Source organism: Phaseolus vulgaris, chromosome 10 (assembly GCF_051622355.1).
Source record: "Phaseolus vulgaris cultivar YP4 chromosome 10, ASM5162235v1, whole genome shotgun sequence".
NCBI lineage: Eukaryota > Viridiplantae > Streptophyta > Magnoliopsida > Fabales > Fabaceae > Phaseolus > Phaseolus vulgaris.
This window is the reverse complement of record NC_143507.1, coordinates 31,661,909-31,689,064: the sequence shown is the minus strand read 5'-3', so window position 1 is coordinate 31,689,064 and position 27,156 is coordinate 31,661,909. Positions and strand designations below refer to the sequence as shown.

General features: G+C 32.6%; 2 protein-coding genes and 1 pseudogene across 20 annotated transcripts; 1 reads left to right on the top strand and 2 right to left on the bottom strand.

Annotated features, from left to right (window-relative positions):
* Nucleotides 1–582: 582 nt before the first annotated feature.
* On the bottom strand, nucleotides 583–20,367 carry LOC137818097 (methionine aminopeptidase 1A). 19 transcript variants are annotated; one of them, XR_011082031.2, is made up of 17 exons: nucleotides 19,503–19,598; nucleotides 19,275–19,403; nucleotides 18,809–18,859; nucleotides 16,790–16,960; nucleotides 16,488–16,563; nucleotides 16,286–16,333; nucleotides 16,166–16,210; nucleotides 15,702–15,801; nucleotides 8,956–9,007; nucleotides 8,842–8,883; nucleotides 8,601–8,662; nucleotides 8,418–8,516; nucleotides 7,856–7,929; nucleotides 7,676–7,745; nucleotides 2,804–2,869; nucleotides 1,737–1,847; nucleotides 583–1,278 (listed from the first exon to the last, which is right to left on the bottom strand). XR_011082031.2 is itself a non-coding variant. In XM_068621317.2 (17 exons), the coding sequence occupies exons 2-17, from the start codon at nucleotides 19,343–19,345 to the stop codon at nucleotides 1,201–1,203; spliced, it is 1,194 nt and encodes a 397-aa protein (XP_068477418.1). In that variant the 5' UTR covers nucleotides 19,346–19,403; nucleotides 19,503–19,613; the 3' UTR covers nucleotides 583–1,200. The 19 variants fall into 19 exon arrangements, 12 of the variants coding, with proteins under 12 accessions (XP_068477418.1, XP_090152158.1, XP_068477425.1 ...); XM_068621317.2 differs by having other exon boundaries at nucleotides 1,737–1,825; nucleotides 19,503–19,613; XR_016516150.1 differs by lacking the exon at nucleotides 19,275–19,403 and having other exon boundaries at nucleotides 1,737–1,825; nucleotides 8,601–8,722; nucleotides 19,404–19,682.
* On the top strand, nucleotides 4,932–7,363 carry LOC150024724 (uncharacterized; annotated as a pseudogene).
* Nucleotides 20,368–21,897: 1,530 nt separating the features above from the next.
* LOC137819410 (Plant invertase/pectin methylesterase inhibitor superfamily) lies at nucleotides 21,898–26,204 on the bottom strand. Its single transcript, XM_068623257.1, has 3 exons — nucleotides 25,348–26,204; nucleotides 23,094–23,414; nucleotides 21,898–22,694 (listed from the first exon to the last, which is right to left on the bottom strand). Exons 1-3 carry the CDS (start codon nucleotides 25,793–25,795, stop codon nucleotides 22,003–22,005), a joined length of 1,461 nt encoding a protein of 486 aa, XP_068479358.1. The 5' UTR covers nucleotides 25,796–26,204; the 3' UTR covers nucleotides 21,898–22,002.
* Between the last annotated feature and the right edge of the window lie 952 nt (nucleotides 26,205–27,156).

Genomic DNA, 27,156 nt, shown 5'->3' with positions numbered 1-27,156 from the left:
TGAATTTGATAGTATGATTGGTATTTATGAAGATACGTTTATATTTAACTAATTTATATTAGATGGTTTTGTAAAACTTTAAATTTAAAAGTTTAATGTCTTTATCTTTTACCTTTATATCTTTATTCTTATAATTCGTTTTTATTATTCTCTTTATTTTTTAAATACACGTACACTCATTGATAAAATTTTGTTTAGCTTAATTACCTTCTTAATCTCTTGAAATTTGATGCTTGAACTTAAAAAACTTTATTTGGCCACTTATATTAAATTGAGTCTTTTTCTTCTTCTTTTGTATAGCTTACAAACATGATACCCAAAAGAGGCAACCAGAGAAATCGAGCAAATAAATGTTGGACAAATTCTTCCTACACCCAATATTTTTGAACCCGCACCCAACACAATTTTAAAATTCCAAAAATACCCTTTATTTTAGAAATAAAAAATCAAAATTGAAAATAATACATTCAAAAAAAAATTCCAAAAATACCCTTTATTTTAGAAATAAAAAATCAAAATTGAAAATAATACATTCGAAAAAAAAGTAAATCGAAAAAAGCTTTTGTGTTCCGAAAATAAAAATTCAGAAACAAAAATCAAAAGCTCATTCTAGATAAGAAAATCCGCAATACAAAAAATAATACATGAAGGACATTTTCGTCTTTTCCACTAGAATTGGGTGCAGTGATATGCCTAAATGTTGCTCAGTTAATTTATGGTATTCTTAGACAATGTTAGCATCTGGACAATTTCTTCCTCCGCCTCCATAGTTTCTGCCTACACCTCCATAAATATCTTTATTCCAACACTATCCTTCGGCAAAATGTGCAGAGTTTTTATTTTTTTTTTTCATTTCCGACTTGTATAATCCGTAGACCTTGCGATGTATTTTGAGTTTTAGAGTTTTGAAGGTATTTTCGAATCCAAAAAACACATTCCAAACTCTAAACTTTGGAATACAATTTTGTTTTCCAAATTAAAAAGGTATTCTGGGTTCAAAATATATTCCAAACTCTAAAATTTGGAATACAAAATAATATTCTAAATTCTAAAGTTCGGAATTTTAGAGTATGAAATTTTAGAGTATGAAAGAAAGGGAAGAGAGGTGTCAATGAAAAAAGGGTAAAGTTGTCATTCACGTTTTCTATGGAGGTGCAGGAAGAAATTGCCCAGCATCTGTCTCCATATTGATTCATCCAATTATGAATTTAGCCAAGGAAAAACACTTGGTGATGTCTGCAACCTCCCTGTTAAAACTTCAACACCAGTATCTGTCACCTAATTATCATGAACACCATGAACTATATTAGATAGCTACAATCATCTAAAAATAGTCATCATCTACTAATCTATACTTCAGAGACCAAATATAAGTAAATTTCAAATTACTAAATCACTGACCAAAACAAATATAAACAAAGTGGCCACAGCTTTGTAGCACTATGTGATAGAAACATATGATTAGGTTAGTGAGTGGTGAAGGATTTGGATAGTATGCATGAGATTATAGGTTCACTCTGTGAGATTATAGGTCCAAAACATATGATTGAAGTTACACTTGTTTCACACCAAAATCATTAGTATTAATTATATAGAGGTGAGTGAGGAAGTAAATGGCTAATGGTTAACCTCACGAAAATTACAACTATGATCATTTTCTCTCATTTCTTTCTACTTGGCAGGACATGATGCAGAAAATAACCAGAATTTAGTGTGGAGAAAGCAGAAGGACTAACCAGAAGAGTATGCTCAAATTGAGCACTTCGTTTACCATCGGCTGTAACATCAGTCCATCCATCAGGCCACATTCGATCACGCCAGACACCTATTGAAAAATAATATTGGAGCTGCCACATCACATGTATTCATCACATCAAAGTTATCTTTACAAATGTGATTACAGTATCAATTTATAGACTGTTTACAACCTAATTAAGGAAATAAATAATAAGTAAAAGAAGTAAGAGATAATAGGTAATTAAAACTATACAAATCAAATCACTAAAAGATATCAAATCTGTCATAATAAATAGAGAATGAAATATGCACTTAATTACAAAATAATTATCTCCTAATTATTCAACACTCCCCTCAAGTTGGTGAACTTAAAAGCCTCTCTAGGGAAATGATTGTTATTCAAAAAAGGAGAAAACACTTATCCATGAAAATATATACTAATGCTGACTATGCAGTATCAATTGTTGATAGGAGATCCACCACAAGCTATTACATGTTTCTGGGTGGAAATCTGGTGGTGACATGGAGGAGCAAGAAACAAAATGTAGTTGCAAGATCAAGTGCAGAAGTAGAATTTAGAATTTAGAGTCATGGCTCAAGGGGTTTGTGAACTATTATGGATGAAGATCATACTCGATGACCTCCAAATAAAATATGAAGCTCCTATGGGTTTGGTGTGTGATAAATCCAGTTTAACATGACCGAGCAAAGCACGTAGAGATAGACCGACAAAACTCCAATTGGCAAATATGTTTACTAAAGGACTTCCCACAAAACACTTCAAAGATCTTACTTGCAAGTTGAGAATGATAAATATACATTCACCAACTTGAGGGGGAATGTTGAATAATTAGGAGATAATTATTTTGTAATTAAGTGCATATTTCATTCTCTATTTATTAGGACAAATTTGATATATTTTAGTGATTTGATTTGTATAACTTTAATTACCTATTATTTCTTTCATTAATTATATTGTAAACCGCCTACAAATTGAGACTGTAATCACATTGGTAAAGATATCTCAGAAATACATTTCATCTATTTTTTTCAACTATAAGCATACCAGCATTGATCATTGGTTCAATTGTAAAGGTTTGTCCAGCCTTCATCACACCAACTGCTTTATTTCCTGACAGTGGTTAAGGAGTATATATACATTCCACAAGTTTTCTTTCTATTTTCTAGCAATCTTTGTTGGCAGTGATAGAAAAGCAAGAGATGCACATCGGCTCTTAGGAAGTAATGGTATTTATAACAAGAAAGTGAATGACTAACATCCATAGAATGATTTCTAGTTTTGCAAGCCATTTTGTGCCTAACAACATAGTTATAGAATTGAGATTCGAATCATGAATTTTATTATGAATTGTAAGATACATAATAAATAAAATATGATATATTTTAAAATAAGAATAAGTGACATGAAAATGAAGTCAAAATGTTCACATAATCAAAATATAATTTTCTATATTTAAATCCTAATCTTATGTTTTCATTCATCATTTATGAGATCAACGTTACTTAGATCATCTGCTTCCTAATATAACATTCTCTTGCAGCTCATTTTCATCCTCTTCCTCCACATCTTCATTTTCATTTGCGGTTATGGTAGATTTTCCCTTTCTATCAATCTTAGTAGTTAAATTTCTTGAACATATGTATTATAACATTTATGATTAATTTAATTGTATGTGTTTCACAATTTAAACAAATACCTCTCTTCCTTTTGATGCTTGGAGCCCCTATTCAAGAATAAAAGATTCATTATATTCATCCATGAAACATCATTTGGTAGACAAGAATCCTCCTTTTCAGTAATTCACTCATCATCTGATTCAATGTCAGATAAATATATAGGACCATAAGTATCTCCTCTCTAACCTTTTGTCTCATAAAATTCCAACTTTACTATCCGCATTAAAAATTGTCATAATAAAATGAAAAAAATTTATCGAAATAAAAATCATTACTGATTTGCAATCATGATTGAGGTAATAATAATTACGGTAATAAGCAACAACATGAAGAAGACTATGTAATTGCAAAATCAACTGAGTATCAATTATTTTCCACACCTTTTTGTATCGAGAGTCTTGAAATTTGTTCTTTAGCTCTATCCATAGCTTCATATATTTATGGCATAACAAGTTTTGCGTCTCCATCTACAAGCCTTAATACTTTCACAAGTGAATTTACACACTTCAAACTATATTGGGTGGATTTCCATAATCTATCGTCACTTAAAACAATGTTCACCTTCATTTTTACTAGCATGATTACTCGTTGTCAATTCTTGTGAAACAAACATAGCTCGAAGAACATTTTTCTGTTATCCTATGTATTGTAGGATAAGAAAAACAAAGTTGCAAATCTCGTGACTGTTGGTCAAGCTAATTTTTTTCCTTTGGAATACTTTCTATACAAGTTTAGGATCCATGTGTGCCTATAAATGAAAGTTGTGATCTTTTTTACATTTGCAATGGTATTATAAAATATCGGGAGCTGACCAATGTCTTCAAGAATTAAATCAAGGCAATGAGCCGCACAAGGAGACCAAAATAATTTTGTTCTCTTCTCCTCTAACTTTTTTCTTGCTGCCAAAAAATTAGAAACACCTTCAGTCACAACTTGCAAACACCATCCTCCCCAATTTCTTCTACCACGGAATCCAATAGTTCAAACATTTGTTTGACATGCTTGATCACATTACTAATATCAATAGATTTTAAGAGAACTGTTTCACTTGAACTATTCACCAAAAAGTTGGTAAAAGACCTTTTTTTTCCATCTGTCCAACCATCAGACATCAAAGTATACCCACATTTTTCTCATTCTACCTTAGATTTCTCCAAACTAGCTTGGATATTGTCAATTGTCTTTCTAAAATAAAACACCTCTAACTTCATGATAAGTATTCAACAACAAATTTTAACAAATAAGGAACTTATTACTAAATTAAATGCACAAATTTTATATCTTTAAACATTTCATTTATGGTTTGTTTCCAATTCCTCTAAAATGACTTCGATGTCCCCTTTTTATTTCTATCATGGATATCGAGTTCTTCATAACAATCTTGACGATTTGCTTCTTTAATTTTTTTCTTTATCTTCTAATAACTTCATAAACATGTTTTTGATATCATCTGGAACATATGTACATGCAATGACATCTTCATTTGTACCATCAAGATGATGTTTCATTGTTGCAACACCACCCCAACAAGTATATGAACAATACTTACACTTGACTAAGTCTATGAGGGAGAACACTCCCACAATGACTCATGTAATATTTCTTGTTTTCTTTCGCTTTGTCCGACTCATTGCCTCTACCAACAAAGTCAAACAAATAACAACTAATTATATAAGATTGTTTAGCATATGTTTATATAAAAGTTTTTATTTTTTATATATAGTTGTTCTTGTATTATTTGTTTTAATATTTTTTGGTTATTTTTTTTCCACAAAAGTGAGTTTTTCAAGAATATTTTATTATTATTTTAGAAAAAAAACAATTGTTATTTGTTTGACTTTTGTTGGTAGAGGCAATAAGTCAAACAAAGCGAAAGAAATAAACAAATATTGCATGGAATCATTGTGAGAGTGTTCCCATAGACTTCTACTCAAGTGTAAGTATTGTTCACATACTTGTTGGGGGGTGTTGCAAGAATGAAACATCATCTTGCTGGTATAAAGAAAGATGTCATTACATGTACATCTGTTTCAGATTATATCAAATACATGTTTATGAAGTTATTAGAAGATAAAGAAAAAATCAAAGAAGCAAATCGTCAAAATTGTTTTAAAAGAAGTGGATATCCAAGATAGTAATAAAAAGGGGATATTGGAGTCATTTCCCAGGAAGAGGAAATAAAAAGCATGAATGAAATGTTTAAGGATAGAGAATTAGTGATTACACACATTTGCAAATGCATATATGGTAATGCTTTACCATTTAATTTGGTAAGAAATTAATTATTTGTTCAAATGTTAAAATCTGTTGTTGTTGAATATGGAAAGGGTCTAAAGCCTCCTACTTATCATGAAGTTAGGATGTCTTATTTGAAAAAGATAATAGACAATATCCAAGCTAGTTTTGAGAAATATAAGGTTGAATGGGAGAAATTTGGGTCTACTTTGATGTGTAATAGTTGGACATATGGAAAAGGAAGGTCTCTTACCAATTTTTTGGTGAACAGTCCAAGTGGAACAATTTTCTTAAAATCCATTGATACTAGTAATGTGATCAATGATACCAAACAAATATTTGAACTATTAGATTTTGTTGTAGAAGAAATTGGGGGATAATGTTGTGCAAGTTGTGACAGATGATGCTTCTAATTTTGTGGCAGCAGGAAAAATGTTAGAGGAGAAAAAAACAAAATTATTTTGGTCTCCTTGTACAGTTCATTGTCTTGATTTAGTTATTGAAGACATTGGTCAGCTCCCAGTATTTTCTAATACCATTGCAAATGCCAAAAAGATCACAACTTTCATCTATAGGCACACATGGGTTCTAAATTCGTATAGAAAGTATTCCAAAGGAAAAAAATTAGCATGACCAACAGTCACGAGATTTGCAACTACTTTTCTTACCCTGCAAAGCAACAGAAAAATGATCTTCGAGCCATGTTTGTTTCACAATAATGGACAACAAGTAATCATGGTAGTAAAAATGAAGATAAACAAGTGGTGAACATTGTTTTAAGTGATGATAGATTCTGGAAATCCATCCAATATTGTTTGAAGTGTGTAACTCCACTTGTGAAAGTATTAAGACTTGTAGATAGAGACACAAAACCTGTTATGTCATATATATATGAAGCTATGGATAAAGCTAAAAAAACAAATAGCCACAAATTTCAATAATTAAGACCTTCAACAACTTGACAGATTAAAACAAAAAACACAAGGAGATTTAATTAATCTTAATAGTTTCATAAAAATCATAATAGTTTAGATCACACAAATTAATGTTAGCTTTTTGTTCGAAATTGCAGCTCTTTGGTGGGAAAGCTATGGTGGAGTGGGTAAAGAGCAACAAAATCTAGCAATAAGAGTTTTGAGTCTCACTTGTAGTGCTACTGGATGCAAAAGAAATTGGAGCATATTTGATCAAGTGCATACTAAAAAAAAGAATCGTTTAGAACAACAAAGATTAAATGCTCTTGTCTTTGTTAAGTATAACCTTCAACTTGAGATGAGGCAAAAGGTTAGAGAGGAGAAAGGGATACTTATGATCCTATATGTTTACCTGGTCGAAGGATCCTTACCTACCAAATGATGTTTCATGGATGGATATACATGAATCTTTTACAATTGAAGAGGGGGCTCCAAGCAACAAAAGGAAAAGAGATATTTGTTTAAATTATAAAACCTATATGATTAAATTAATCATAAATGTTATAATACTTGTAATAAGTTTTTTGTTTCTTTAAGGTCAAAGAAATTTAATTACTAAGGTTGACAGAAAGGGAAAATCTACCATAATCGTAAATGATAATGAAATTGAAGATATGATTGAAGATGTTGAGGAAGAGGATGAAAATGAGCTACAAGATAATGTTATATAAGAGGAAGAAGATGATCTAAGTGACGTCGATCTCGAAGAGGATGAGTGAAAGCATAAGATTAGGATGTAAGATTTAAATATAGAAAATAGTATTTTATATTTTATTATGTTTTTTACATTTCATTATGTTTTGATTTTGTGGATTGAACATTTTGACTTCATTTTCATATATGATATTTCTATTGTTTTTTTCATGTCACTTATTCTTATTTAAAATTATATCATTTTATTTATTATGTGTCTTACAATTCATAATAAGATTAGATTCAAGATTAAAAAAAGCAATTCACGATTGGAATCTTGATTCTATAACCATGCTTTTTACAATACCTTGCAGTGCTTAAAAACTAAGGAAGGATACTAGCATAATGAGGAATGTTTGGTGCACAATGGAAGAGCTCTCCAATTCCATGACCACAATATGATCTTGCCTATGGGGTCCAAGGGAAAAAATAAGGAACAAATGATAAGCAACAATTATAGTGAAGGAATAATGATAAACAGATTACAAAAACTAAAGAACCAATAAGTAAAAAATTACCACTGAGAAGCCAGACACTGAAGCATGACGACTAATAACTTCACCAATTTCGCGAAACCGTATCCCAGGTTTAACTGAGTTTGATTAAAGATGAAGAATTAGGATCAATATTTCAGTTTCTTAAAATGTTATATACATTTTAATTGTATGAAGTATTTTAAACAACTAAAACATAATCTACAAATGCCAATTGCATACTTGTATAGTATGGCAATCTGTAAACATCAATTATCAATATTTCCATGCATATTTACAACATAATAAGTAGCTAATATGATATAATTCACGTTAGTTATTCAACATGTCCTTCTGTCCTTAACTTATATTTTAATGTTTAAATTATTTATTACCTTAAAATATGAGATTTAGGAGATAGGACCAAATCAACAATTTAAAGACAAATTTGTAGTTTGATTTAAGAATTCATATTGAACCTTTAAGGTACACATCAAACAAAAGACAAACAAGAGATCTATGACTGCTATAATGTTTCAATTCAATTATATTTGAAACTTAAACAAGAGACAGAAATTTCAGAATTGAAATAAAAATGGATATATACCAATGGATATTGCCTTCTCCAGGCACTCATATGTGCATTTTACCAATTGGCAAGACTCTTCATCAATGTTTCCCACAAAGTATGTTTCATTGAGATCAGCTGCACAACAACCCACAATTAACCAGTTGTCGATTTATGAACTTCAAGGGAAACTGTGAAGCATATAAATGCTAATCAACTTACCATGAACACCTTTATAGTACACAGAGACATCAACATTTACAATGTCACCATCCTCAAGCTTCCTGTACAATGACCATATTATAACTCAAGTTGCAATAGTCTTATCATGCCTCAGTGAGTCACTGGAAGCATCAGTGGAGGAAGTTAGTTTATAACAATTACAGCCACCAATAAAATTGAGAACTAGCATCAACAAAAAACCATTGTACGAATATATCACAAAAGGAACAAAACAGTCTACCTCGCGTCAGGAATTCCATGGCAGATTACTTCATTAACTGACCTGTTAGACAGAGCAAAATTCATTCTTAAAATATACCTAGACAATATGACATTACAGAAGAAAAGTACCTACGTGCAGCAAGATTTAGGGAAGAAATTGTAATTGAGAGGTGATGGATATCCTCCTGCAAAGGTTAAAAATAAAAAAAAATATCATCATCAATAACTATCTGAAATAACCAAATGACACTCACATTAAGAAACTCAAGCAACCATTTGGAAACAAAGTTATGAGAAGGTTGGGCCATTACTTTGTATCTTCTTTGTATTTGAGACATAGACATATAAATATATACATGCTCCTCTAGTGGAATAGACAGAGAGAGAGAGAGAGATTACTTTTGTCTCTTCACCATATATCTCCACAATTATAACACTAAACAATAGAGGATGCATGCTCAAGAGTCACGAGCTGCAGTATTGCCAACACTTAACAGGAACCCATAAAAATATACATAATAGAAGTTGTCCGGCTATATCCAATTTTTGGGTATAACAAAACAACTTCTACTGTGAACTATTTTTTTGTTTATATAAAATTCTCTATATTTATAACATCTATAATTAAAAATAAAAAGTCTTAGTGTCTTAAACAGAACATACAAGTAAACACCAACAAAAGCCAAATACCAATTCCCGAGATTGGAATTATTAGTCATCTTCTAAATCCAAACCTTCTTTATCATTTTCAAAATCATAACATCTATAGATATCGCTGATTAAAAAAAATAATATCAATAGATTTCAATTTTGGAAATTAAAATCCCAAAACTAATAATAATCTGAATGACTTTGTTGTAAGGTATTTTTTTGGAATCAACAAAGTGCCACAATTCAGCCAGCTATTGGATCCAGGAAAGTTGCCCTGTAAGCTCTGCACCACTACATGACTGTGCCACGCTATTTAAAACCCTAATGTAGACACAATTAAATGTCACAAGCTTGTATAATAGCTTTCGAGAAGTCTATATGATAAGTGCCAATGTGTAGTTTTTATGATTGATAAAATTGAACACTTTGGAACTTAATTGTTGCTTAATGTAAGAAAATTATCCTAATATGAGAATTATTGAATCTGATTATATATTTTGAACCAAGAAACAAATGAAGAAATTTAATCTCAATTTTTGTGTAAATTGCAGATGAATATGAAGCATTGAAAGAATTATTCAAGCTGGCATTGAAAGAAAGAAAGTAAAAACTTAATTGGGTCACAAGAAGATTTAGCTCAGGCTAGAGGATTTAGCTCAAGCTAAAACTGTCCAAAGTTGATTAAAGGTGCAGTACAATTCTAGCTCAGGCTAGAATCGCTAGCTCAAGCTAAAAATGCACCGAAAGATCTAGCTTAAGCTAAAACGGGCTAGCTTGAGCTAAAGTTGATTATATAAATTTTGAAACACAACTCAAAACCAGCGGTGGAAAAAGATTGGGTTTTTATAGAGAGAGACTAGTGAGAGAAAGAGAAGAAACCTCTGTTCTTAGGAGAAGAACTTGCTCAGATCAGCCCTTCTTATGCAATCCAGATCAAGAATGAAGATTGAAGGAGCTGTCATGAGTGGCTAAGTGCTTTCTAACTTGGGATTGAATGTAATTTACCTTGATCAAATGTATTCTTGGTGATATATATATATATATATATATATATATATATATATATATATGTTGCATAATCAGGAGAATTATGTTATAATTAAGTGCAGATTCTATTTTATATTTATTAGGACAGATTTGTTAGTGATTTGATTTTATTTGATTTGTACAGCTTTAAACACTCATTATTTCTGGCTTTCATTGCCTATTATTTCTTTCTTTAATTAGGTTGTAAAACAGTCTATAAATAGAGACTGTAATCACATTTGTAAGATATCTCAGAAATATATTTCATCTATTTCTTTCCACTTGGTATCAGAGCTCAGAGCTCCTGATCTAGGAGACTATGCTTCCGCAATTTTTTTTTTAGCCTTCATTGCTGTAATCATTTTCCTTGACAGCCTTCATTGCTGCAATTTTTTTTTTTTTTTGGACAGCCTTCATTGCTGCAACTTTCTATTTTCCTTATCCTTTCTCCATTCACCACCACCTTGCACCATTGACCGTTACTGCCACCGCCATTGACCACCGCCGACCACCACCACCGACCACCACTGTCGTCGCTCGCCGGAAACTGCCACTGCTCGCCGGAAATCGCCGCCGGAAACTGCCACCGGAAAATTATTCCGACGGATTTTTTTTTTTTTTTGTGTGAACAGGATCAAATTTTGCCAATCTGAAAAACTCAGTTGGTTTTGAACTCTCACGGACTCCCTTAGTAAGCCATCTAGCTATTGTTCCTTTACTATGAGTGGTAAGAGTTCTAGTTTTTTATCCTTTAATGCTTCTAGTACTGAAAATATCTGGATTATAGATTCTGGTGCTACTGATCATATGACACCTCATTCCTCTTCTTTTTCATCCTACACTACTTTATCCGGTAAGCCATATATTACTGTTGCTAACGGTTCCACTATCCCCATTAATGGTCGTGGTAACATTCACCTTCAACCTTCATTTCCTTTAAAAAATGTGCTTCATGTTCCCAAACTATCCAATAACCTCTTGTCTATTCAAAAGATTACCCAAGATTTAAATTGTGCAGTGGTATTTTTCCCTTCCCATTGTGTTTTTCAGGATCTTGCCACGGGGAAGACTATTGGAATTGCTAAAGAGCAGGGTGGGTTATATTATTTACAGCATGAAGAAAGTAAAAAGGGTGCTAGACTACAGGCACACACTTCTAATCTTCAGCAAGGTCGTGAATCTTTGTCATCCTCTCAGATATGGCTTCAACACAGACGTCTTGGTCATCCTCCATTTAGTACCCTAAAGTCCTTATTTCCTGTTTTATTTACAAAAGTGTCTGCTGAGTCATTTCATTGTGATGTTTGTCAGTTTGCTAAACACCATCGGACAACTTTTCCTCCCAATGGTAATAAAAGTTCTAAACCTTTTGATCTTATTCATTCAGATGTATGGGGACCTTCACCTATTCCTAATATCTCGGGTGCAAAATGGTTTGTTTCATTTATTGATGATTGTACTCGGGTTACTTGGATATTCCTCATGAAAGATAAGTCTGAAGTTTTTCACTTGTTTGTAAAGTTTTACAAAATGATTCAAACACAATTTGAAAGTCCAATTAAGAGATTGCGTTATGATAATGGAAGAGAATATGTGAACCAAAACCTTTCCAAGTTCCTTGAGGAAAATGGAGTTGTTCATGAATTAACCTGTGTGGACACTCCTCAACAAAATGGGGTTGCTGAAAGGAAAAATCGTCATCTCCTTGAGGTTACTCGAGCTTTACTTTTCCAAACATCTGTTCCTAGATCTTACTGGGGGAAGCAATCCTGACTGCCACTTATTTGATTAATAGATTACCCTCTCGGGTTCTAGAGGGTGTTACTCCTATTCAGGTTATGACCACATTCTATCCTTCTATTCCCATGTTGAATAGTCTTCAAAATCGTATCTTTGGTTGTCCTGCTTTTGTCCATGTTCATAGTCCTTATCGGGGTAAGTTAGATCCTCGTGCCATCAAATGTGTCTTCATCGGTTATGCCCCCAACAAAAAGGGGTACAAATGTTATCATCCTCAAAGTCGTAAAGTTTATATTTCCAAAGATGTCACCTTCCATGAAACAGAGTCTTTCTTTCCTAGTTCTCAGCTTCAGGGGGAGAGTATTCAAGAAGCTGAGGACCTTGAGTTGCCACTTTTTCCTTTGTTGCAGGATTTCGTTCTTAGGGAGGATGACAAAGACCCTGCACCAACATCATTACCAGAGAAGAATAATGAAGACAAATATTTTGAAAAACAATATCAGCGAAGGCAACAAGAACCCGTCCTGGTTGAACAACAACTTCAATTGTCTGAACCGGAGGTAAGAACTCATACCAGTGAGACTCTTGAGGACACCTTAAATACTGGTTTTGAACCTAACCTAAATGATTTACCTATTTCCTTGAGAAAAGAAAAAAGATCTTGTGCCAAATATCCTATATCCCAATTTGTGTCTACAGAAAAACTTTCTATGCAGCATCAGAGTTTTCTTTCAGCTATTGATTTTATCAAAATCCCTACATCGGTACAAGAAGCCTTAAAAGATGAGAACTGGATTCGAGCCATGAATGAAGAAATGAGCGCGTTAGAAAGGAATGACACTTGGGAGATTGTAGAGAGACCAAAAGATAAGAAAGCAGTGGGTTGTAGGTGGATATACACAGTTAAGTATAAGTCTGATGGCACACTGGATCGGTATAAAGCAAGGTTGGTTGCAAAAGGGTACACTCAAACCTATGGGATCGATTATGAGGAGACTTTTGCTCCAGTGGCAAAAATGAATACCGTCAGGATTATTCTCTCCCTGGCAGCACACTTTGGTTGGGCAATGCATCAATTTGATGTTAAAAATGCCTTCTTTCATGGAAGCTTGGAGGAAGAAGTATACATGGAGATTCCACCTGGTTATGGTATTGTTAATGAAGGGAATAAGGCGTGCAGACTTAAGAAGGCCCTATGTGGTCTTAAACAATCACCTCGTGCTTGGTTTGGAAGGTTTACTCAAGCTATGGTATCTTTGGGGTACCGACAAAGCCAAGGTGACCATACTCTGTTTATAAAACATTCTCAGAATGGTAAACTCACTCTACTTTTGGTCTATGTAGATGATATGATTATTACAGGTGATGATGAGATTGAAAAACAAAATTTGAGGGAGAGACTAGCTGCTCAATTTGAAATGAAGGATCTTGGGAAGCTGAAGTACTTCCTTGGGATAGAGGTTGCTTACTCGAGACAGGGCATCTTTATTTCTCAAAGGAAATACATCCTTGATCTTCTCAAAGAGATTGGTAAGTTGGGTTGTAAGCCCACTGGAGTGCTAATAGAGCAAAATCATAGGATTGGGAATGATGAGAAAAACCCAAAAGTGGAGAAGACACAATATCAAAAACTTGTGGGAAAACTCATTTATCTTTCACACACTAGGCCAGATATAGCCTATGCAGTTAGTGTGGTTAGTCAATTTATGCATGATCCAAGAGAAAGACACTTGCAGGCAGTAGATAAAATTATTCAGTACTTAAAAGCCTCTCCAGGAAAAGGATTGCTATTCAAAAAGGGGGAAAACTTATCCATGAAAGTATATACTGATGTTGACTATGCAGGATCGATTGTTGATAGGAGATCCACCACAGGCTACTGCATGTTCTTGGGTGGAAATCTGGTGACATGGAGAAGCAAGAAGCAAAATGTAGTTGCAAGATCAAGTGCAGAGGCAGAATTTAGAGCCATGGCTCAAGGGGTGTGTGAACTATTATGGATGAAGATCATACTTGATGACCTAAAAATAAAATATGAAGCTCCTATGGGTTTGGCATGTCATAATAAGTCCGCTATCAGTATTGCACACAATCCGGTTCAACATGATCGAACAAAGCACGTAGAGATAGACCGACACTTTATTAAAGAGAAGTTGGATGATGGTCTTATAGCCACTGAGTACATCCCTTGAAGACTCCAATTGGCAGATATGTTTACTAAGGGACTTCCCACAAAACAATTCGAAGATCTTACTTGCAAGTTGGGAATGATAGATATACATTCACCAACTTGAGGAGGAGTGTTGCATAATCAGGAGAATTATGTTATAATTAAGTGCAGATTCTATTTTATATTTATTAGGACAGATTTGTTAGTGATTTGATTTTATTTGATTTGTACAACTTTAAACACTCATTATTTCTGGCTTTCATTGCCTATTATTTCTTTCTTTAATTAGGTTGTAAAACAGTCTATAAATAGAGACTGTAATCACATTTGTAAGATATCTCATAAATATATTTCATCTATTTCTTTCCACTATATATATAATATTCTCTTTTCTACTTGTTCTTGGTATTTTCGTTTTATGCTTATTGCTTGATTTTGATCCTTAAATTTAACTGGAAAGTACCTTTAAGGATCTGAAATAGACGAAAATACTTGATAACTTGTAATGCTAGGAATAGATTTCAGGTTATTGATTGCATTATAATTCTGTTCCTAAAGCTGGATGATTTGTTAAATATCTGAGGAATCAGTGTTTGAGAAATTATCCTATGAATTTCATCAGTGAGGAATCAAGGTGAATGATTTTAAATTAAGCATCAAGAATAAGTAGTTTTGAGTATTATATATTGTATTATTCAAAATACAGATGATTGAGATAGACGCAATTCAATCCCAAGTATCTTTCTTTATATTTGATAAGTTAGTTTTGGTTTTGGTTGAATCAAACCCTAACTCTCCGAGTTATTTGTGAAATCTTTAATTTGGTTATGAACAAAGTTCTGAACATTATTTCCTATACTTAATGAGTTTTATAACAGAACATCTTAATTAGAATTGTTCCCTGTGGGTTCGACATTCGTACTTTAAAGAGTACTATATTACAGTTGATTCGGTACATTTGCCGAGAAAAATCAACACTATATTTTGGACAAATAATAGTTTTTGAAAAAGAAAAATATTATTTTCCCAAAAATAATCCATCTCAAACTTTTTATTTATTATAGGTATCATGATATACCTATTTGTATAAAGGTTTTAAAAATAAAATGTAAAATAGCAATAGGAATATTTGATTGTGAAGAGTTTAACATAAAAAATGAGTACATCACAGAGAAGGCTACTAAGTTGAAGTATCCGAGTTACATTGATTGATAAAATTACTAAAACTCAATAAATTTAAAATTGTTAAGACTTGAAGTGTTTCAAAAGGAAACACAATAAAAATTTAGTACCTGCAGCAATAGTTGCCTCATGAACAACTCTATCAATCTCATCAGTCATCACACCAGGCTGAATAATCCTAGCAGCTGCATCCAACACCTCCCTTGCAATCTACAAAGTATAAATCAATTCACCCATAATTAGAGGCTAAATACACCAACACAAAATAGAAAAGAAACAACTATTTAAAAGACCTTTCAGATCAGAACTAAAAGTTTACTCACATTGAACAGTTTCTGAATTTGTCATTCAATTCAAAACTCATGATTTTAAGTAATTTTTCTATTTTTAGCATTTATGTATGCATACTATTAGTTATTTAAAGTATATATCCACTATCCTGCTATCCCAATTTTTGGGCCAGCAGCTCTGCACCATTATCCTGGATTCATAACTATGATTGAGATGGCAGAGGAATAAGATCCTCTTCTTATAAACAAGGGAAACTACAGAGACAGAGTGGCAAGGAACTTACATGACAAGTTTCCCTCATTCTCTGGATTTGATCTGGAGTTTTGACCTACAGATTAGTATAAGTTAGGAAGTAGAATAAAGACAATTTTTGGACCTACTCATGTATCTTAAAATTACCCACCTCAACAGTATACTGCAGACCACTACTGGGCTCAATTTTTGGAATTCCCTGGAAGTTAAACACAGAAGAAATAAAAACAAGTCAGCAACCAATGGACCCTCCTCTAAGTAATCAAAAAGTAACATCCGATGGTATTTAAGCAAAATACGCTAAATCAGAGAAGACACAAAGCATTTAAACAGGAAGAACTCGGATAACTTACATCATCAGCCCAATCAGGCTTATCAATTTGATCTGGGACAACCCGTTTACTGGAAATGGGATATGGTCGCAGTGATCTTGCAAGAGCAAAAATTAAATTTTGGTTTCAACAAATGAACAAGTAATTAGAAGTAAACTCGAAAAAGAAGAATCAATGAAAAGAAGGAGAACAATGAACAATCACAAAAGGCCATTAAAATGAAAAATCGTGAAATAGCTTTACTAATAATGAACACAACATCTTGTAATAAGTAAATTGTGGGGATTTGAAAGGTTAGAGTATGAAGATATGCAAAGCCCTACCCAGTCCAGTCAAAGTAAGGAAGCTTTGGTGTTCGAGCCTGCCCGCTCTTTAAACAATATAACCAACCTTCACTGACTGAGCCTGAATTTTGGGTGTCTGGTGAGGATAGTTTTGCCTTCAGATGCACTGATTTGTGAGAGCTCCATGAAGATTTGAAACATTCCTGAGAGCTGTCAAAAGATATCAAAATTGGCTCAAGTATGAAGGATATGAAGAAGTAAATTTGTCTGCTATGGGTATTAAATTAGATCAATCAGAACTTACTCTTTTTTTTATTATAATGGTCGATAAGTATTACTAGTCAGCACTAATTCATACATTATGTTGCACCGATATATTAATAGTAGCATTCAGGATTTTAGATAGCACGATATAGTAGTGTAGCGGGCCCTAGCAACTTTAGTGTTCACTTTGTAAGGAAATAACAGATTTCCTATTAATGGGTTATATATATAATATACCATTATATTTCCTATTTACCTTAATGTGGATTAATTGAGTAGATACCAATATTGCCTAATTAAGGGAATCCTAATTAGCAATATAAATATAGGCTATTGGTTATGGTCCCCAACACACCAAATAAAAACACACTTTCTTCTCCCCATCAAGAAGAGAGACTAAGGTCCCATAGGGGAGGAATTAGGTTGAGGAAGACCACAAACCTCCTGTTCTTTATTGCCGTAGAGATTCCGCAACAATCGGCGATTATCACCATGGATCCAAGTATTTTAATTCATATAATTGGCATGAAAGATCTTGGCTATTTTCGGATTATATAATTAGAAATTATAACAAGGGAGGGTTTATATCTCTCAATATTGCCATTTGAATTCTATAATTCGAAAATAGTCAAGATCTTTCATGCTAATTATCAAGAATATGAATTAAAATAGCTGGATCCATGGTGATGATCGCCGATTGTTGCGGAATCTCTACGACAATCAAGAACAGGAGGTTTGTGGTCTTCCTCAACCAAATAACCTAATTCCTCTATGGGACCTTAGTCTCTCTTCTTAATGGGAAGAATAACGTTTGTTTTTATTTGGTGTGTTGGGGACCATAACCAATAGCCTATATTTATATTGCTAATTAGGGTTCTCATAATCCCCTTAATTAAGCAATATTGGTATCTACTCATTTAATCCACATTAATAAGGTAAATAGGAAATATAATTGTATATTATATATATAACCCATTAATAGGAAATCCGTTATTTCCTTACACACTTCAGCATTGCGGTTTGTTTAGCATAGCAGATGTAGTAGACCAAATGGTTGGCCGAATAGCAACTACAGTAGAAGCAAGTCATTGATTCCAAAGACATCCTTTGAACAGATAGGTTAGGGCTCTCTGGGGGTAAACTCTTGGGATTTCAATTTCTAAAAATGAAATCTACAGCTCAGTAGTGATGAAAATGATGAAGACGGCTTGGATTTAGAAGATTATGATGATTGATAATTCCCATCTACAAACTTGTATTTGACTTTATTTGGTATTCGTCTTAATGAAGCTGCCAATTCACAATGGATATGTGGCTAGAGACAGCAAGGATCAAAATCTTTTAGAGGAGATCCGGGAATCCAAATATGAGAAGGAATAATTGATAGTCAAGTACAACTGAAGCGCCAATATTCGATTTTGACTTGACTCACCTACCCTATGTTAGGAGGGTTGATGTAACCTATAACAAACTCTTCCTTAGTAATTGTTGTACTAGAAATTGAACTTTTCGATTATGAGTTAGCCCACCTAGCTTACATCACAAGATAATCGTGCAACTGCAACAATCTTTCCCTGAACAATTGTCTCACTAGACTCATGACCTTGGCTCTAGTACCAATTATTGAATTGAGCGCTTACCACTAGGCAAAAACTTGTAGAAATGTCACAATATTGAGTTATAAACCAATATAACTCATAGAAATGTCACAATATTGAGTTATAGGCTAATATAACTAACAGAAAAAAAAGGTCTCACAATGCAAATAACAGACAAATAGGAATAGTCACAAACCAGAAGGCAGAACCTGCACGAGGAAGCTTCAGTTCCATGCACTTTGGGCACCTGAAGAAAAAAGGAGGAAAAGTAAATTAAACTTATCAATGGATTGTTTCTACAACATTATCATACGTACCAAACCACAATCACCCAATTGCAAGACCATCATAACAAACTTGTAAATTCAAACTTTCAGCACCCAGTTGACCAAAACCACCAGCATTTAAATGCAACACATTTTGTGTACCGTAAAATTGAAAACATCAAAATTGCAACTTGCAAGCAGCAGCAAAATCTACTTGAGCTGAAACCATGACAACCCCATTTTACCAAAGCAATAGCTTAGTCCTTACCACATATCAAAACAAAAAACAGAAACTTGCAACCCCCAAACAAAATAAATTAAAAAAAAAAAGTGGAATCACAGTGATTGTGACTTGTTGTGAGCATCTATAGAACACAGAGAGAGAAGAAAGAGTACTGAAGATTGGCGGGTTTGGCACAGTTAGCACAAGAGATGTTGTTTTCGGACACATCAGATTCACCCGCCATTGATTGCAAAAAGGTAAAATTAGGGAGTGGCAAACAAAGGAAAACAAGTTAGACCAACCTGCGGGAGAGAGAGAGAGTGAGGAGACATTTTATAACTTCGTGTTGGTCAAGGAATCTTACGTTAAGGTCATGGAACAAATTTTTCAAATAACAACACCTGTCTCAAAGACATTTCAAACTTTCTGAAAACATTGGGGCTATGGCTTCTTGCAACATACGAATTGGGACTTGCACCCCACTATAAGGAAAAGACGAAATTATAAATCTTGGGGCTATGGCTTCTTGTACCATACGAATTGGAACTTGCATCCAATCACTATAAGGAAAAAGACGAAATTATCCTTATGGGTTTTAAAATTTTAAGTAGGTTTTGGCTTTTTTTCTTCTCCATTTCTGTGTACTCTTCTTGTGGTTGAGATTCTCATTTTCTTCTGTTTTGTCTGTTTTTTGGACTCACTTTGATTGATTATTTGCACTTGTGTGTGGTGATTCACGATGTTTTCCGATGATTTTTGGTACTCATTTCAGACGTATTTTATCATTGCAAAAGATTTCAATATCTGACTGGAATAGCAGTTGAATGAATTTAGAATGATTAGTATAGGATTTAGATTATGTTGGACAGGTTAATCAGAAGGTGAGAACACTAGAACTTGATAAATCCTTCCAATTTTTTATAGCATGGTCACACGTTACTTTTTCATTTTTCTTTTTAATTCGTCTATCTAACGCACATATATGCAATGTGTCATTTTTATTTTTAGCTTCTTCTTAATTGTGGACTTATCATACGTTACCTTTTTTTCTTTTTAATTCGTCTCCTTAAGCGGCAATCCAGCGCACACTATTATTTTCAGTGTTGACCTAATCTATATTAACTATTTATTTTAAAACAAAACATTTTTACATAAAATAGGTTTAAATAATACCTGAAATTGGTTGTATAATTACTTATATGTCGGTTGTCTTTTCGCTCTTCACTTCAATCCTTCTTTAATTGTTGGTGTTCTGTTGGAGTTGACCTGAAAAATGTACTTTGACGTTTAAGTAAGTAATTTGTGTTAAGAGCGTATAATGAAAGCTGATTAAAGCATATCTTACACCTACGTAAAAGATTTATTTATAGTGTTTAGTCATGGGCCCTAATTGTCATGGACCGAATCAATCAAATATCAGTTGTTAACTGATTTATTGATCTCCTATTTATAGGAAGATTTTTTTCTTTTTTAACAGCAAAGAATGAATAAAATTAAAATGGGACACTTCAGAGGTGTCACAACCCGTATACATAAGATAGGTACTCCTAACTAAGATAAATCTTAAATACCGGCTAGCACTTTCAGAGCACCCAAGACCTACTGATCAAAGCATGAGCATAACCTAAAAAGCTACTAAGATGAAAAATGCCCTTTCCAACACACTAAACCCACATCCAGCAAAAACCAGCATACCAAACCCACATATGTAAAACCAGAGAGATTGATATTCTGATCTCTCGAATCTCAAAAAAACAGATGCAGAACAGATTGATATTATGGCAGCAGCCTACCAACCCAAAATTTAAGAGCAAGATCCATATTCCACAAGCATCTCTCCTATTCTACACATTAAACCAATCCTATGTCCAGGACTCCCATCAACTGAAATCTCATATAGGCATGATAAGCTCATCATTTGGATTTCGGAGATGCAATAGATCCTTCTCCTAGAACCATAGATTTTAGTCAGCCCAACGTGTTTTCCATGTGAGTTATATCACACACCTAAAAACCCCCGAAACCTGCACCTGCATAAGGTTCATGAGACCAGCTCCCACTACCTTTAGAACCTTTATAGGAAGATATATTAGTATAAGGAAGATATATTAGTATATTGGTACGTTGGTATATTAGTATATTTAGAGAATATTATATTTCACTAAATCAATATTAACTTATTTTTTATAATATTATTTAGATTTAGTAAGATATAATCATAATTCGTAGTTTTCACAATTATTATTATTTTAATTTATTGATCGATCAATAATCGAAATCGAGTAACATGGCTTTTCTCATACCAACTTATATAGGTTTTGTATTAATTGAGCTTGAAATGGGTGTTGGTTTCAGGATTTTAACATTCACTCATACACTGAAGCGTCACATTCATGTGCTTTGGTTATATTGAGCTATAACGTATTAGATATAATAAATAATACTTTAATTAGGACAATAACTCCAAAAATAAATCTAACAATTTTATGTTTCATAATGTAAAAGTTTATAGATCCTATACTAACTTAAGTAATATAATCAATATTGGAAGATAAGTTATTCCTTAATTATTTTTCCTAGAGTAAAAGTCTTTACAAAGAAAAAAAAACTTAGTTTTACTTTGAGTAATAAACTTTTCATAAGAAATTAAACTCCTACTCGATGATTGAAGTAAAACTTATGATTAAGTTAAAAAATCATATTAAGTTTTAAAATTAATTCATAAATAAGTTCAAAATTTCATTTCTTTATATTTTTCTTAAAAATATTTATACAGAATTTATAACAACAGTAGTATACGGTGAGACCAATCCATGGATAATTTTATTGCATATATGATGATATACATTGCAAACTGTGGCAAAGGTGAAGCTAGGCACATATGAGAGATGATGTATGTAGTCATATTCCAGAAGAGAATGGCACCCCTGTAGCAGGAATCCACCTTTCTCCTTGCAGAAACTGGTTCACTGTGAAGGGTGAGGCCTCACTAGCACTTCTCAGCACATGAAAACCAGGCCAAGTCACCCTATTTTCTGTAGAGGCACCACTTCCTGTGTTCATATACTCTCCATAGAACAAAGTTGAGACTGCAAAGTTTCCACTCCATTCACCCCACCCTTTTGGATCAATTAGTCCATCCAACTCACTCTTGAGGAACAGAGTCCTTGAGTACCTCTTCCAGGGCCTTCCAAGGAATGTCTTGTAGGAGTCCTTCAGGGCCACAAACTCTGATGCTGCTCTAACCCTGCAACTCTGGATTGCAATCCCAGTGTTCTCGTTAGGGTCATCTCTTCCTTGTGCTGTGATGAAGTTGGCTTGCTGGCTCATTGGCTTCCTCACTAAGATGTCACAGTTCTGTAGCACCACTGCAGCATCCCCGAATATGAAATCTATGGTGCCATATATGTGACAGTCACGGTAGAATTGGCGATTTGAATGAACGTAAAGAGTGTCTTGATAGCCTTTGAAGCTGCACCTATAGAACACTGATAAGTCTGAACTAACCTTTAGTGCCACTGCTTGGTGCTTTTCTGGGCCTGCACTGTTCTCAAATGTCATGTCTCTTGCCCAAAATCCATCACCTGATACATCTGCTTCATGTACCAAACTCAGTTAGCAAAATGTTTCATACTTATTTCACCACAGTTTAGTTTTCATGCATTAAGAGAGACTTCTTATACCATCACGATCATCACATGATTCAGTGTACGGATAATTTACTCCATATGATAATATAGTCTTAGTTTCATGGTATTGGAATTTGGTGTGGGATCTATAATTGCTGTGTAAAACACCTCCAATGCATTCTAATAACTTTAAGCAGATTCCAATTAACAAGTTATTATTGTACAAGTACAATCAATTAAAAGCTTAAGATATATTAAAATAGTAACCCCTTTAACATTATCTTCAGTTTTTTATTTTTGGTGTCAGTATATAGACATTGTACTCATACAACTGTTCTATTTAGCAAAGATTTTGAGTCTTACCAAACGTGGCTGAGTTCATAGTGGTAGAACCTTGAGCAACATTTCTGTTGGCAGTAACAATAGTTTTGTCTATGCCATCTCCTACAAGCATTACATTATGCAGTTTCTGTCCAATTTGCACCTTCTCAGTATAGATCCCTGATTTTACATGTATGATTACTCTTGCAGGACGATCATGTCCAATTGCATTCACTGCTGCTTGGATTGTTCTGTGGGTTCCTGAACCATCCTGTGCCACTGTGAAGTCTGGCTCATAGCTTGCTTCACTCCATGATTCTAAAATGCCAGAAGCTTTGGATATTGTTCCCTGTGGTGGTGGTCCTGAAACAAACAATTCAAATATCAGTAAAACAAAAGAAGTAAGATACTAGTATTAATTACTCTCTCCATTCTACTATAGAATGATATCTATCATCTTCTTCTTTAAGAGTATTGTTTCATTTTAAAAACCAATGATTCTTTTTTAATATGTTTTCTAGAACTACCCTTACTCAATATTCAAGATATTTTGTAATGCTAAAAATAAATTAATAATTTATTCCAAAACCACTGACACAAAAGATACTTATTTTTTAACATTTATTTTATTGAACCAACATTTTATATTTCTCTTTCAATATATAATTTATTTCATAAATACATTATTTGTTCCGTAAACAATTTATTTCATAAATAAATGATATTGTTTATTCCTTATCAATATTTCTCTTCCAACACAATTTATTAATTTATATGATTAGAATCTGAAGCACTCAGACATTCATTAATACTAATAAATATGGGTGTATAAACCTTAAGAATCTAAAGTAAACTACTTTTTTTTAAATTACCTTGATCAATATTTCAGAAATTTAATATATAATATAAAATAATAGAAACTAATTTTAGAAAAAAAATAATTAATTGATATAATGACTAAATTAAAGACTATTTTATAAAAAAAATGACTTTTAAATTAGTTTTTATTATTATTAAATAATTTATTGATTTGTATCTAATTACCTATCAATGTTTTAACTACCAATTATTTATTTAAATTCTAAATTTGGTAGAAAAACCAAAATTAGATATCAATTTAGAAATTATTTAATAATAATAGAAACTAATTTAAAATTATTTTTTTTTATAAAATGATCTCTAATTTAGTCACTATAACAATTAATTATTTCTAGTCTCTAAACTTAATTTTTATTTTATGATTTTCTTGATAATAAAAATATAAAATATTTGGTATTAAATTTAAAATGTTAATTATATTGTTTAAATAGTGTGAAATGGTATTTATTACATAAGTGCATGGTCAAATGGGTGGTTGGTGTATGAGATGACAGAGAATATTAGCTTTTTATCTTAAAGGGAGAAGAAAGCAAATAGTTAGTGACAATGGAACAAAACATCTTAGGTAACAGTTAATAATGACTTTTGTTTACATCTACTTAGGGAGAGTAAATGAATGAGTTTATTGCATATCCCAGTCACCGTTCTTTGAATTCTTTTGTTTGTTTCATCTACTAAAGGACAATATTCTGACCTTCCGTAACAAACACATTCTTCTATGTTCTTTTGCCCCAAAGATTCAAATTGTATATATCCTTTAGGAAATATAGGTGGAGATAAGCTCACACACATGTAGTTTCTATAAAACTGCAAAAATCAGATGAAATTTATGCCTAAAAACATGAAAAGACTAAGAAAATTCTACTAAGAAAAACATTTTATGGATTTTTGTTTTTATCAATGTTTTTGTGTCAAATTGATGTCACAAGTACAAAATCCCACCTTAATTTCTAAATGTCTCTGTCAGTCCGAAATGTGATTCTGTTAATTTTTTTCCCAATACATATGATTAATTTTGACTGTCCTGATAAATTTTTATCTGACATTAAATCTCTCTCTCTCTCTCTATATATATATATAACATAAAAATTATATATACAAAAGATACGTGCACGTGTATGATAGTTGTTGAAAGGCAGTGTTAACTCATATTTTAAAATAGGTTTAATGGTGTGCATGGAGGCCACCACCATTCTCATTTATGTAATTTAGTGCAATTGCCAGAATATGAATAATCCTTAGTTTATGTCAGAGTTGAATACATACTCAGTTACATGCATACACACATATATATAATATATATAATACATGTCATATGTATCAGTATGTGTAAGGAATCTTCATATATATAAAGGGAAATTTTCATATATATATATATATATATATATATATATATACTAAGTAACATTATATTTACCTTTGGCTATGCCTTTATTCTTTGAATACAAAATAAGAGCTTGCTTAAGCGACATGGTCAAGTTTGTATCCAGAATCTGAGCTTGAACATACCCTTTTTCTTGCAGACCATCCAAACAGGTCCTGTGATTTGTCATCAAAGCACTTATCCATGTGAGTGCATCTTCTTTGGTGTAACTGCTGTTTTGGGACATCATGTGAGAGAGCCTACACTCGCTCTCCTCGTACAGCTTCGCACAGTCTCTAAGGGCTACAACACTTGTTTTGTCAGAAAGGCTTAGGCTTTCAAAGCCATGCAATCTCAAAGCGTTTGCCACCCAGTTCTTGGCTAGAGAAACATGATTTTGGGCCATTTGGAGGACACCCTTTTCTTGGAGGCAAAGGGTGGTGGTGGCCATGCCAAGGAGGAGGAACAAGGTGGTGGTGGTGGTGGTGGCATAAGTGGCCATGTTTTTTTACTAGAGAGAGCAATGACTATTGTGATGAGTTGCATGAGTTGGTGTTGTGGGATGATAATTTATAGCCACCTTAAGGAAGCACACACATGGATGCTAGCCACGTGGCACTGGGACTTTGTGGATGCAAATTTTTTCATAGTTTATACTATTTTTTTCTTAAATTTAAGAGTAAGATTTTACATGTGGGTGGGTGCAATTCAAGTCTCACGAACTACATTATCCTTAACTTAACAGCAAAGTGTATTCTGAAAAATGCTATGAACATGAAATACCAAAAAAAGTTGTGCACATAAACATGAAATAGTTTAACACAGCATTATGCAGTTATAGAACTTTTCAATCCCTAATGGTAAAGATTCTCACTCATTTCTTTTGTATAGAAATTTTCAAACCTTAAATTATAGTTTCATAATTTGAAGTTCTTATAAACATTGTCCATGGCTATCTCATGCATGAGTTGGAGGGCACAAACTATAGTGTTAACAAATCTTATCCATTATATTTCCATCTGTAACATCATTCACCACCGCTTCAAATCCACTTCCTCGATTCATGCAAACAAAGTGCCAAACAATTCATTAAACTTCACTATTTTATGTTATTTATTTTATCAAATTGAAGGTTTGTTTTATGCAAGTCTAATTTAAAAGCTAGTGATTTAATTCAAAACTTAATTATATATAGGTTTATTTCACAGTTTAAGGTTAATTTTGAAAATGTTATTATCATTATGTACCTATTATTTAATCAAGTCCTTTAATCTATATATATTAAGTTACTATTTTTTTAGTCAGAATAATACTGACAGGGAAGATAAAGTTAGATCTTATTAAATTTAAACTTTTAAATAATTTAAAATTTAGCTTTTGCACTAACATTTTTTAAAAATTTATTAAGTACTAAGTTATAGCTAATATTGAGTGTAAATAAAGAAATGCGTGTGTGTTGGGTGCTCACGCGGTGCGGTGCAATGCAGACAAGAGGCTTAAATGGCATTCTAAGGATAAGGATATTTCTTTTTAAACTAAATATATTTTTATGAAAAAAATAAATATATTTTTAATCAATTTTAAATGTTTTTTTATTTCTATATTATAAAATATTGCACACGTATTAAGTGCTTATGTATTTAATACAAAATGAACCGATTATGTTCATGCGACAATTACAGATGCATGCTTTTTGGAAATGTCAGTAAATCGATCTAATAATAAGAACTGAAAAAACTGATCCAAAAATTTATGGGAAATTCTCTCTGTAACTCATATCTTTAAGTTGCATCTCATTTTATTTTATTTTAATAATATTGATTGAGAATATAGTTTTTATTTTTAAGTGATGATGATTTTTCA

What these genes read in the sequence shown, in the direction of transcription:
- LOC137819410 (XM_068623257.1), bottom strand. Translation starts at nt 25,795, where the DNA reads ATGGCCACTTATGCCACCACCACCACCACCACCTTGTTCCTCCTCCTT. An exon ending in GAATAAAGGCATAGCCAAAG is followed by an intron (nt 23,415 to 25,347) that starts GTAAATATAATG and finishes TGTTTGTTTCAG; the next exon opens with GACCACCACCACAGGGAACA. An exon ending in TATGAACTCAGCCACGTTTG is followed by an intron (nt 22,695 to 23,093) that starts GTAAGACTCAAA and finishes TACATGAAGCAG; the next exon opens with ATGTATCAGGTGATGGATTT.
- LOC137818097 (XM_090296028.1), bottom strand. Translation starts at nt 19,345, where the DNA reads ATGGCGGGTGAATCTGATGTGTCCGAAAACAACATCTCTTGTGCTAAC. An exon ending in GAATGAGGGAAACTTGTCAT is followed by an intron (nt 15,802 to 16,165) that starts GTAAGTTCCTTG and finishes TATACTTTGTAG; the next exon opens with ATTGCAAGGGAGGTGTTGGA. An exon ending in AATTTGAGCATACTCTTCTG is followed by an intron (nt 1,279 to 1,736) that starts GTTAGTCCTTCT and finishes CATGATAATTAG; the next exon opens with GTGACAGATACTGGTGTTGA.